The sequence below is a fragment of the Sinocyclocheilus rhinocerous genome, unplaced genomic scaffold (assembly GCF_001515625.1).
Source record: "Sinocyclocheilus rhinocerous isolate Xijiao unplaced genomic scaffold, SAMN03320098_v1.1 scaffold416, whole genome shotgun sequence".
NCBI lineage: Eukaryota > Metazoa > Chordata > Actinopteri > Cypriniformes > Cyprinidae > Sinocyclocheilus > Sinocyclocheilus rhinocerous.
The window spans coordinates 720,231-734,333 of NW_015647952.1; the positions used below are offsets into that span (position 1 = coordinate 720,231).

Below are 14,103 nucleotides of genomic sequence, written 5' to 3' on the forward strand. Positions count from 1 at the left end.
ATATATATATATATGTGTGTGTGTGTGTGTGTGTGTGTGTGTGTATGTGTGTGTTTATTTCACACTTTACAGCAGGTATATATATATATATATACAATAAAATCAGTAACGTTCTGAAACATTATTACAATTTTAGTTTTAATATAGTTTTAATATATTTTAAAATGCAATTTATTCCTGTGATGGCAAAGCTCAATTTTAATCAGCCATTACTCCAGTCTTTAGTCACACAGTGACACTTTTACTGTCATTTGATGAATTTAGTGTGTTCTTGATAATTCATAAACATATGCATTTCTTTCAAAACAAAAATCATACTGGCCCCAAACTTTTGAACAGTTGTATATATACTACATATATACTTGTTAAAGTGCAATGAAATACCTTATATCAGCAGACGATGTACATCTGTGTTTGTGGATGGAAACTCCTTCACTGGCTACAGGCTCTAATCCTCATTTGTGCGTGTGAAATGCGGTGCTGAAGTGAAATAGCGGGGCAATTTGGTAATAACAGCCAAATTATAATAGGCTGCCTAATAATAATAATAATAATAATTTAATACATTTATAAGAGAATGAGCCTAATATCGTCATGACTATCGACAAAGACATCTGCTATCGTCGATATCGCTGACTATCATCGATACACGATACTATCGTCTATCGGCACAACCCTAAACCCTAAGATATGTTTTTCTTCTAAGTACTTCTGTAAAGTTCATCAGTTGTTACCATGAGAGGATCTGGTTGTAGCCATATTGGAAGTCTCTTTCTTGGCTCTTGCGAACTGGATAGACCAGCTGGTTCTCATGGAAGTAGAGGACCTTCTTTAGACGGGCGAGATCAGACCGCAGGGCTACAAGTTCAGCAAGATTGAGTACGGAGCTGGTAAACAAAACCCTGCGAGACAAAGAAAGGAAAAAACAGATAAAAGAAGGAACTATTAGCTTGCTGGCTGCAACGGCAATTTTAATCAGCCATTACTCCAGTCTTTAGTCACACAGTGACACTTTTACTGTCATTTGATGAATTTAGTGTGTTCTTGATAATTCATAAACATATGCATTTCTTTCAAAACAAAAATCATACTGGCCCCAAACTTTTGAACAGTTGTATATATACTACATATAACTAACAACGAAAAAGTTGTGCTTTTGTAATGCAAAATGCATAAAAACTGCAGCTATAGCTGAGGATGCCTGCAACGAAGGTCTCAAATGACTTTAGAGTAAAATATGAAATCCTAGATCTGCAAACGAAAAAATACATCATTTGAAACACAAGAGGACACAAAAATCTCTGCACATTCCATGCAGAGAAAAACATTATTGAGGTTGAGTAGGAGACCATTGAAGATTTTGCCCTTGTATGTGCTAAGAGCCATGGGACAAGGGCTTTGAAGTTCAGTTCTGGTCTCCCTAAATGAACCCAGTCCCCTCTTCTAAGCCCCCATCTCCTGTCAGTCTAACCCTGCAGCCAGCTCGCCAGTCTCTTTGATGTGGGGAGCCCGCGGCCTCGCGACCGTGACTCTGTCGCTGTCAGAAGTGTCCCTTTTATGCTAATCTACAACCAGCTCCCCCTAACCAATTCTTAATCTTAACTATACGGAAAACCAATCACACTGCTTTAAGATCAGAGTGAAGGGGCAACTTCTACCATTCCGTGCCCCCGTAACTGTGCGGCAGGATTACGTCTCTATTCCTCAACTCCATCAAGACGAGCGCAAAACAGCACCTCCCAAATCCTCACTCACACACAACTCTGAAATCAAACCAGATGATAGAAGTTACTATTTTTAGTCTTGCTTTCCTGCTTGAAATTGTAAAGTGGAGTGCGTCCAATACTAATGAAACAGGAAGGTTTACTTCGGCTCCCTTTGAACCGGAGGTGAGGACAGACACTCGAGTCTGATGCATCTTTTTAGGTCAGTCCAGTTGATGTGGTTGCTGAAGCAAGCAGGCAGACGGTAAACAGTATCGTTGCATAAACCTTAATGAGCAATTTCAGGGCCCACCAAATGCCAAAACTAAATCTGGCTCATCTATTTCAACGGAAAGCGCTTAAAAAAAGTATAATCTCGATTTAATGCACTTGATAGATATAATCTTCATCCAAGGTGTTAACAATCATTCACAGGAGTCATTGTTGGCTCTCATTAAACTGTGACGTAACAGCAACTGTCGCCCACTGGCTTTTTCCAGTGCAAACTATTAACCGTAACCAAACCAGACATTTTGGCTCTGTGAGAACCTGTAAGATAAGAGACACAGTGGGTGGGCAAGCTGCTCTGTGCTGAGTCAGGTTTGTAACTGCATCATCAAAGGTGCCGATCTGGAGAAGCAAGCATTGCTCTTGGCTTAGTACCTTTTCATTATTACTGTATGTTTTGCAAGCATGAATGAAGTAGGAGATGAACTATTTCGCCCATCTCTATTCACTGAAACGGACCACATTCACATATTTTCACATTTTTTGACCGTCTCATAAGGGCAAGCTGCAGATGACCCGACAGTTGATACAGGTTTTGAAAGTGCGTCCAGGTCATTGACACGTGAAGGGTGTGACTGTGCATATTTGATACCTGACTTTAGGAATGAAACGCCTGTTCTGACTTTTGCTTAACTTCGAGTGCAGCGAGATGAGATTGCAGCTGAAGGAATGCTCAGGGCTTCCCCCACCCACTTGCGGTTTCTCCGTCCCTTAAAAGGAAGCAAGAAAGTCCCCAATCGGATCCTAGTCTCTAAACGTGTTTGTGTCCTTGTTTATGCAGTTTTAGAAACTTTATTTGAACCAACACTTCACCGAGTACCACTAAGCAATATAAGGAAACAAGTGTATAATCTCTCTGTGGAGTGCACTATGTGTGGAGGCACCCTTATTCTAATTTGAAAATATAATTGTGAAATGAAAATATTCTGATTCTGGGAATAACAAGATTTGATTTGTCAGCATTAGCTAATGTGTTAGGTATCATGACCTAACAATTAAAGGTGCTGTATATAAGTTTTTGATTCTACTAAAGCATAAAAATACCATAATATGTTTGCCGATACTTAAAGGTACAATAGGAGATCTTGGAAAATGCTAACTTTAGCCTGATAGCACTGAAAGCGAATGTCCCACCCTTCCTGCAATCGCCGTCCAAAGCCACGCCCCCTGAACGCATTTACACTCACAGACCAGAGACAACATTACTACAATAGGCTACATCAGGTTCCCAATTCCAGCCCATGTTCCGAAGTGAAGTAAACTTCAACGGATTTCCCCTGCTCAGGGAGTAGGGAGCAATGAACTCTGTGTAGGGATCATATCGATCGGAACACAGTTCATGCACGTAGCTCACTTCTGACGAGCTGGCGCGAGGACTGGATTAACCGCTGGGCTACATCATGTGTCATTCACTGGTGAGAAATCTTTGAAAGTACTACAATACCAGGAAGGAAGATCGGCTTGTTGATGTTTGCCTGCCATCCTCGCTCTGTCTGCACAGCGTGCGTGAACGCGCTGATGAGTATCCTGTCTGCGCGAACTGGGTGCGCAGAGGTATGCTAATACATATGTTGACAGGCAGGTAGGACAGCATATTAAAACGCTCGGACCGAACGTTTTGATTAGACGAACATTTCTTGATCCTACACCTTCCACAGAATATATAAATACAGACAAATACATTTAGACCACTTAACTTAATGATTGCTATCGGGATGTGAAGAGACTTTCAACCAGCATAACAAAAAATGTTTCTGAAGACAATCACCTATTGCACCTTTAAGAAACATTGTTTATCAGAAAAACAATGCTACAATCAGTTATTCTCCTTTGAAAATTTGCGTTCCGGGCCGGAATTTGGGTCTCTGTTTTGGTTTGTGAAACCCGCCCACTGCCAGTTTACCCAATTGTATTTCGGCACCCCGGGTTGCCAGTTGGCGGAAAACGCAGCCTATTTCATTTCATTCATTGCCAAGTGCGCTCGTTCCTGTTGGTGTCGTCAATCTGGCAACCTGCGTGTACGTCAAGTCTGAGGAGGAGGGGCCGGGTGAAAAAAAACCCTCACCAATATTTTGAATTAGGACTGCAATACCTAGTTCAACCACTCGGTGTCAATCCTACATACAGCACCTTTAACAATAATTTAGCAGCATTTATTATTTCAGATTAATGTTCATTTCCACATATACTAATACATTTTCACATTTTAAGTTGTATAAATTAACAGTTGCTGTATTTTAAACGAACATGAGTTTGTAATCAGTATATTAGTTATAGTATAAATAGTATATTTATAAGTTAACTAATTTAGATTAATAAATGCTGATTAATAAAAAAAAAAACTGTTGTTCATTGTTAGTTCATATCTGATGAGAACTAAGGAGAACAAATTAAACCTTATTATAAAGTGTTACTCATGTTCTTATGATGAAGATAATACAGGCAGCTATGATTACACTACTTTCATCTAGCTCAGCGTTGGTGTTCATCTTGTATCAGCTATTTAATCTAGAGGTAGAGACTGATCAAACTGTGTACCCACATATACCGGTAACACCTTGACAAACTTCGATTTTAACTTTTAAGAATATCCTAGTATTGGGTGTAAAAATGTCAAACCACATTGCACAGTTGTTATTACACAAAGCTTCCGTGATGTTTTGTAGACATTTAAAAAAAGATGAGAATAGCTAGATAAATTTCAGAAAGCAAGCAAAATGCTCCAAATCCATAACAAACACCAGCAGCAGCAACTAGAAAATTATCATTGGTTAGTAAAAATTATATATATATATATATATATATATATATATACAGTTGTGCTCATACGTTTACATACCCTTTGCAGAATATGCAAATATGTTAATAATTTTAACAAAATAAAAGAGTTCATGAAAATTGCATGTTATTTTTTATTTAGTACTGTCCTGAATAAGCTATTTCACATTACAAATGTTTATATATACTCCACAAGAAAAAATTATAACTGAATTTATAAAAGTGACCCCGTTCAAAAGTTTACATACCCTTGGACCTTAATACTTTGTGTCTTTTCCTGGATGATCCACGACTGTTTTTCTGTTTTGTGATAGTTGTTCATGAATCCTGCATTGGTCCTGAGCAGTTCAACTGCCTGCTGTTCTTCAGAAAAATCCCCCAGCTCCTGCACATTCTTTGGTTTTCCAGCATCTTCTGCATATTTGAACCTTTTCCAAAAGTGACTCTATGATTTTGAGATCCATTTTTTCACACTGAGGACAACTGAGGGACCCATATGCAACTATTACAGGTGGTTTAAATGCTCACTGATGCTCCAGAAGGAAAAACCATGCATTAAGAACTTTTTGAATTTGAAGATCAGGGTAAATTTAACTTTTTTGTCTTCTGAGAAACATGTAACTATTCATCAGAGCATCAGTGAGCCTTTGAACCTTCTGTAATAGTTGCATATGAGTCCTTTTTGAAAAATGACCGATACCGATAATCATAAAAATGCTTAATATTGGCGCCAATAATCTCCAGCACGCGCTTTTTCAATGGAGTGGCATTTACTACACAGAGCCGTAGTTCACTGACAAGCTACTCAAAATCGCGTTCAAAATCGCAGGCGATTCATTGCCGATTATGAATGCGATTTTGCTTTACTGACAAGATGAGCATGAAAATCGCATTCGATTTTTTTTGCACAGCCCTAGATTCAAGGGTATGTAAACTTTTGAACGGGGTCATTTTTATAAATATATATATATATATATATATATTATAGGCAATTTGCAGACTTACAAATGAGGAAAATAGAAAGAATCAAAACAAACAAGAGCAATATGTAAGTGCTGTGATAAGTTTCAGTTAGCCTAATGCAGTAAATGTAGCAAGGTTTTTTAAATTTTTTTTTTTATAATAAATAAAAAGAAAACAAGTAGATAGAATAGAAAAGAATAGAGAACATTAGCGTTAGAGGGTCTCTTTTTTATAAAGAAAGAAGAGTCGAAAGAATAGAAAAAGAATTGAGAATGTTAATGTTAGAGGATCATTTTTTTAAATACAAAGAAAACAAGTAGATAGAATAGAAAAAGAATAGAGAATACTAGTGTTAGAGGCTATATTTTTTAAATAAAAAGATATATAAAATAATATAACCCCAAACATTCTTATCCTGATTACATTTCTCAGAGAATCGCTAAGCTATAAAAACACACACACACACACACACACACACACACAAAACACAGTATGCTCCATAATTTTTTGAGAAGGTTGTACAAGAAATGCAGAAATGTATTAGATCTGAACAGGATTTAAAATTCGGAAAGGTCTTGCTTCTGCAAGTTTGGTTATACACCAGAGCTGTATAGCAACACTATCCTCAGCCATGATCTGCAGTAATGCGGAAACCACAGCTATGTGGCTTTAAAGTATGGGACTGGGGGGATGACAAATGTTTGACGTAAGAGGTACAATAGAACTGAGTAAGTGAGTTAATCACCAATTATACTTAACCTGACAACATTTAAGGTCATGCAAATGTCTAAAATTGTGGTAAATGGCCATAATTGTTTATCTAATGCAATGAAATTAATACATGTTTATGTGTAAAGCAAATGTCAGTATATATGTTTATCTGACCTGTACGAGGAACTTGCTGGAACTGCTTGCATGAAGTACAGAGCAGAAGTTCTGGCCCTCCAGTGCCATTTCTTTGCAGGCAGAGTGAAGCTTACACAGTCTTCAACACTTTCCTTGAGAAGATCAACCAGCTGTTTGTGGGAGCCACCATAGAACGCCTCCAGCAAGAGCACACTCATGGATACAGGCCCAACCAAACCTGAAATTTAGTGTGAATGCACGCTATTACTGTAGAGTAAAAAAAAAAAAAAAAAATCACATTTCAATGACTCACATTAAAAAAGGAGACCGTAATAACCTATGATTATTAACCACATAGTGGAGAGGGTGTTAATAATAATCGCACTGGCAAAATTCACAAACATACAGTACTTTCCGAATCACATAGAATTTCATCATATATGTGTCACAGTTAAGTCATAGCTGGAGTGCATAATGAGTTAGGCAGCAAAAAACAAACAAAAAAAATACTTCAGCTGATCGTTTGGAGATTTACCTCTCAATTCGATTGTTGTTTTGACAACTAAAGAGTCGGGCAGAAATTAACTACAAGCGACGTTACTAATTTAATTCACTTCTTCAATAAGACGACAAACCACACTGTCCAGCAAGCAACATGTAGTGACACAAAATGTATTGAATCGTGTACATAGATGTACTGCAGAATTAATTAATGCTATCAAAAGCTCGTCCTCAAGTGGCAATGGGATGTTTTTAGAGAATTGGATCTTTCGGACACAGGAAAAAAAACAACAATATTCAACGTTCCTACCCAACATTTTAGGTCTTGTTTTCAATGGCGTAATATTTAGTTAAAGGCTGCTATCACTATGTTTGCAACTGTTGTATAAATCAAGGCGTTTTGTTTTTAAGCGAGCGAGTCATTCTTTCAGAAACCCCTTGCTGTTTATGTGGCAGATAAATACAGCTAATTTGTGTAAATATATTGCAATGTCTGTTATGCATAAGTTTGCAGTTATGCATAGCTTGAATGTAGTTAACAACTTGTAGTAGCTAACTACTTTTCAAACAGCTATATAAAATACCTTTATGTAGTTAGCTTGTAGCTAAATTCCAAATTTTCAAAGTAGCTTGCCGAACACTGAATAAATTAAACAGACGACAAGCTGATGCTGTCAAATGACACTCGAGACACTTCAAAATGACAATAATTTGTTTCTACGAATTTTAGAGGTATCTTGTGGCGGCCATTGACCATGCTTTTTTTTTTCCATGTAAACAGCCATGTGATAAACACTGCTGAGCACAGCACTTCATAGCAAGCAGAACTGTGAAAACGAATCAAAACTTTGCAACAGAGAACTGGAAATGTAACAACTTAAGTAGGTTTAAGCGTCTAACCTGAAAGGCTGGGGTTTTCCAATCGCTCGGATGTACTGAGTGGGATTTTCTCACACAGTGATTTACCTCTACCCTTTATACCTCAGTGCCTCCATTTTACACAGGTAGGGCGTGAAAAGCATTCGACCTCAAGATGGAGTGGAAAGTGAGGGGTTAATGTTGCCTCATTCAGACCCCCACACAGTTCATGCGAAAGGGAAACCCCGCAGTGCCCGACCTCACGACTAAAAGCAGCACCATCATGACTATCGATGGATGCTGAGTCATTGCTCAACTGCATTCAAAAGGCTCGCCTGTGTAAGAGTTAACTCCTTTCAATCAATGGGATACCATATAACAACACCATAACAGAAGAGTGGGGGATTCAATTTCTACTGATTTACACAAAATACCTTTGAAGGCAGAATGAAAAATTACATTTACACGGTCGGTAACCTTTTGCCAAGTCATGACCATATAAAAATAAAAAATAAAAAATAAGAGAATAAATTGGCATACTATAAAATTGAACTATTTGTATTGCATATTACTCATATAAATACATAAAAAGCCTGATAAAATTAATCTTTACTAACACTGAAGACAAATTAAACCTGTAAAGGCTGACATATGAAAACGTAGTCAGTAGCCTATAATATATGTGTATATTATATTTTTTTTTTTTTCATATATTTTTTATTGAACCTTTATACAAAATATTGTAAAAGTTTGCCTTTTTTTTTTTTTGGTTTGTTGAGTATCATATTTGATACATCAGACTTTTTTTGCTCATACAGTATAACATAGAAAAAAAAGCCCAAACGGAGCAAAAGTATTCAATTTGGTACAGTTGCTGATATTTCTATGATCAAAAAGTAAGATTAAATTCTGATAGCTTTCTGATAGTTTTTTATAATAGTATGTGCAGACTACATAAAGTGCATATTAATATCAGTTGTCACTGTAGGTTTTTTGAATTAGAAAAAAAAGGCCTTTTACTTGCTAAAAAATATAAATTATCAATCAGACAACATAAGGCATGTTGAAGATTGTGTACAACAGGTTTCTCAGCAAAGTTTTGGTCACATTTATAATATAGAGGACTTAGAAATTAGCAGATGAAATATGATACAATAGGCTTTATAGGGTTAACAAACAGGCCTGGCACAACATCTCCCCATTTGGTTACCCAGAGAAATAACCATAGATATTCCTTCCTCCTTTCTCATAGAAAAACATACTTTCCCCCTGAAGAGACAAGCCGTTATCTAATCTGCATTATTCCAGATGAAATACAGGATTTCCTTTGGCTCTTGAAATAGTGGGGAAGAGGCAGTTTTAGAGAGACGCAGCCTCAGAGTACAAAAAAAAAAACCTGGGATGCAGCTGATACATCCGCAGGGGCAGTGCACGAGGACGTCATATCAAGTACCAATCCTGACGATTAAACCCATCAGTAAAAGTGACTCTACCAATGGCACCAATAAGTGCCAGTACAGGGGGGCGGATAGCATGGCACTGCCCAGTGACAAGCACCCAGAAACATGGCACATTGGAGCGTGTAAGCCAACTCTCAACACCTCATTTTAACAGCCTCTAGCCAACTGTGGATGTCTTGAGTGTGTATGCGTGTGTGAATGTGTGTGTGTTTGCGTCATCACCCGCGATGGACTCTGACAGGGCAGGAGGAGGCCTTAAAGTGACGTGGTCTTTCTGGGTGCTAATTCAGCCAGAATGAAACATCTGATTATGTACTCCCACACAGCAGACCAAAGCCACGGCTGATCACTTGAAATTAGATTCGAGCGATACAAGGAAACAACATGAGGTCGAGTCTGACCGTGCTGCATCTGAATTGTATCCAAAGTAAAATACCAACAAAATAAACTGGACTATTTAAAAAAACTGGTCAATTTGTTTAAAAAAATAATAAAAATCATGCATAGAATGACTTGAATAAACCTCTTCTGTTGCAAGCATGTTTTTTAATTTCTAAATTAAAAGTAAATTGATTTCATGCACAAAGTCAAAAATCGGTGATTCAACTGTCCTGAAATTATAATACAGAGAAAAAAATATGTTGTTTACTAAGTACTAAAAATCATATTAATATAATTATTATAAGATGCACACACATATTCAAGGAAAGTGAATGCTAACACATTTCTAAGAACCTGCGTTTAGAGATGTTTCCTTTTCTTTATCGCAAACACTCATATGTCTTATTGACCCATGTACCGCACTGAGATGCTCTTATTGAAAGTCAAATGAGTCAAGTCACGACAGATGAGAGTTGGTAGGCATGTTTTGTAATGAAGTGCACAATAAGAGATCAAGTAGACACCGTATTAACACGCTGTTTCCACAACATTTTGCCTGCTCAAATTAAAAAAAGCGAAACCTACACACAGAGGGAAAAATATTAGTGCCATCACATAAAGTCTGGGTCACGAATGAGTGGGCAAACTGTGGAGCTCTTTCAAAGTTCACTGTGCTCATAAATTCAGACGCTGGGCCGTCTCCATGGCTTGCATTTGCCAAAGTGCAGTTAATGTTTGTGTGCTGCAATCCAAGAGATCAGATGATTTCATATTTCACAAACAAATACTGTGGCTTGTAAATACCATGGCTGTGATTCTACTCTGCCTAAGACGTGAAAACCTTTACATTATATGCCCTAACAGTTGTTAAAAACAAACAGAATGAGGTAAAATACAAGAAAAGGCTAATTAACAACAACAACAACAAAAAAAATATCCCACCTAACTTCCATTTCCTTCTAATTGCTAGTGAATATGAGTGATACAATTTCATCGGTTCAAGCTGCATGAAATAACTGTCAAAAAAGCTTTTCTGCAATGATATTGTTTAACAAACTGGTCTAATGAACGTTGCCAACACACATTCTTCAACCTCCAGACAGTCTCTGCTGAACTGAGTGGCATCCCAATCAACTAAAACACTATTAAGCCTTGTAAAATGATCATGTCATTGTTCAAATTCAAATTGAACAAATGTCATTTGTTCCTGAAACCTTTTAATTCGAGGTGCTCAGACTGACACTGCCACTTTCAGAAGGTTCACCACACGCACCGAGGGCACAAAGTACTATTCATAAACGCCTTTGATCTCACGTTAGAGAAGCGAGAGGAAGTTCACATTTTAAACGAATTAAATGTTCAGACCATCCAAGTGTCTGTTCTGTCTTTTAATAGAGTGAGCCGTGTCCTCATTCACCTCGTCAGAGGCTTTGTGTTAACGGTAATCATTAAAGGAAAGGAAGCTGCTCTGTAATTACATGCTAGCGCTTACATGCTAATCACTGCACACTCGGCTGACGGAGATGAAGCGAGCCAAACGCCGGGCACGGTAATCATGTGCCATGAATTGAAGAGTTTAACCTGATTCTTTATCATTTATGGGTGACAATTAGGTGACAGAATACAGCATTCTGAATTAGACCAGGCTTGACACAATAAGACAAAAGCTAAACGGCTTGATTCCTGAACAGGTCATTTGAAAGAAAATTTCCTCCAGATTTCATAAAGGGCTAATTTCAAGTGTCTAGTAGAAGAAAATTGTGTCCATTACTGTTAGAGATTTAATAAGATGGCAGAATATGGCCTCTATCACAGACATTGGAGGCATGAAGTGGATCAAATGAAGTTCAAAAGAGCTTTGTTTAAACTATCAAGACAACCAAAAATGTAGCCTAAATGAAAATAAATTATTTTAAAGTGAAATAAATGGAAAATTTGGTTTCGGAGATACCTCAAACAGGCAACAATATAACTGGATATGTGGATGACATTATTTCCAAAGGGTATTAGCTACATGAACTGCATTTGGAAAATATCCCAATGCTGAATTTTTCTTTTGTCATTATCGAGAATTACAATTTCTACCTCAAATACTCATCTATACAGATTACTGGAATGAGTTATTATCTTACCAAAAATACCCACATTTTAAATTAGCTTTCCATGTCTATGTATTTCCATACGTGGGTAAGATATGCTTCCTGCTTAAAGTGTAATGCAGCACACAGGTTCTCCTCCATGTATGGGTCATATACGGTAACACATAATTCCATACCAAACAGAAAGGACTTGAATATCTCTTACTTAGTCACTGAATTAAGCACAACAGACCTATCAAACAGGTAAACAGATCAAAATAAGTGCACTAAAATAAAGGCACAAATTGCTGCCTATTTTTGTCTTTTTGCCATATTTTTGGCCAAAATTACGGCACAGGGAAAGTAAAATGTTTAAAAGTTTAAAAGAGATGTTTAAAAGTACATTTATATACCTTTTCTCTCATCAATACGACAGTAGGGATCAAACACAATGCATAAACGGGTTACAAAAATCTCAAGACCAGCATTGTGACATTTCAAGGTTACATTCTTCATTTCCTCTCTCTGACTCATTTCAAGCAAAACACAGCTGGTCCAGCTGAAACCATGTGAATTAAGATCTGAAGCAACTACTCTGCATCATATTGCAGCATTTGAGCAAAGGCTGTGATATTCAGTAAAATATTGTTGAGTCCAAATAAATAAAAGCACTACTGGAATATTTGAATGCATTAGATGTTGTGTTAACTCTCATTTGTCTCACTTATCTGCATGCACTGCATTTGTCTAGTAGTGTTAACATTTCTTTGACCACATATTAATAATATAATAATTCTGGAAATCTTTTTAATGCATTTCTTACTTCAGCTAAAAATCTGACTGCTGTTTAAAAATTATTTGTTTGATTGTTAATTGTTATTCAGCAAACATACAAAAAGCACAAAGGAGCTAAAGCCACATTTTAAAATGTATTAATTTCAGTGCAATAATAAAATGTAATACAATGGATCAGTTAAATACATACATAAATTCACTTTTCTAAATATTTTTGCAAATAAAATTACTTAACCAAATGGAGGTAATTTCTAATTTTTTGTATGAAGTCAGTTCTTCTCAAGTGTCCTAGCAGAGTAACCATAGGTGTAATTCATCACAATAACTGCACATGTTCCAATAATGTTCAACAACCAGAAAGTATATACTATATTTGAATTGTTTAATCATTTCAAATCCAATCTAACTTATTTGTGTGAAATACTTTGATTGAAAAGGGTGATTATGCTATCTTTAAAAATTCCACTTGGTTTGATATGATATTACTTAACGCAAACACATAAAACACTGTGTTCAAATACAATTTGGGCCATTGTATGAAGGGCTATAACGCTGCATTCATACAAACGACTACTCTTTAGTTTTCTATTTTTTTTAGTTTAGTTCTTTTTCTTAACGTTAATTCACATCACAGACACGGCAATGAGAACCAATTCACTTTAACTTTTGTTTAGAAGACAAGAGACGCTAAAAAACATATCGATGACTGCACAACTGCATATACTCATGTTTGCCGTTAGTTGATCGATAGATAAGCACTCGGTAGCTAGGTTTTAAGCCAGTTAAGCAGGCAGAAACCAACATACATTAGCGTGTTTAATTCAGTTTTACCTCTTCCTGAAAGACGGCGCGTGTTTACGTCATTACGTCACTATGCGTAAGGACGCTCTCCAGCGCGGTACCGTGAAGTCGTTTGCAGGCATCATGTGCTCATTCTTACACTTCGTAGTGTGAACTGAGCAGACGTGGGACAGTTTTTTTTTATTATTCACTATGTATTAATAATTTATAATATAAAAAAATATTTTGTTTATTGCAACAAATTTAGAATTTTGTCAAAATAAATTTAAGGTTATACTGGAAAACGCTGGGTTTTGGAACATGGCAGCTGGTTTGTGGTCCAAGGTGGTCTACTAACTCTAACCAGCTTGATCAAGGTCTAAAAGGTTGATCTCTGACCCACCAGCTGGTAGTCCAGCTGATCGGCTTGGGCCAGCTATGACCATAAATGATTTTGACAGACAGTTGTGGCATTTCCTTATCATCTTCAATTATTTATAAAGCTTATTTATTCATCCTTCAAACAGTGTAAAAACCTTTTAGTTTTTTTTTATTATTTAATGATTGATTTATTCATGAGAGTGGTGTTAATACTACAGTATATATATAGGTTATACAGTTATTTATGCCAGCATATTATAATGCCCCCCCCCCCCCCCCCCCTTCCCATCC

The 14,103-nt window shown here is 36.8% G+C and overlaps 1 protein-coding gene across 4 annotated transcripts in view; it reads right to left on the minus strand.

Moving 5' to 3' along the window:
• The window catches only part of LOC107709416 (glycosyltransferase-like domain-containing protein 1), a 41,167-nt gene extending 27,624 nt beyond the window's left edge, over positions 1 to 13,543 (minus strand). Inside the window, exons 1-3 of one of the 4 annotated variants that reach the window (XM_016513873.1) lie at positions 13,483 to 13,543; positions 6,618 to 6,816; positions 735 to 902 (exon numbers count right to left, since the gene is read on the minus strand). In XM_016513873.1, the coding sequence (XP_016369359.1) occupies positions 735 to 902; positions 6,618 to 6,796 (347 nt within the window). In that variant the 5' untranslated portion in view covers positions 6,797 to 6,816; positions 13,483 to 13,543. Of the gene's footprint in view, positions 1 to 734; positions 903 to 6,617; positions 8,405 to 13,482 lie in introns of those variants that run through there. The other 3 variants (XM_016513874.1, XM_016513875.1, XM_016513872.1) reach the window with 3 other exon arrangements.
• Positions 13,544 to 14,103: the final 560 nt, after the last annotated feature.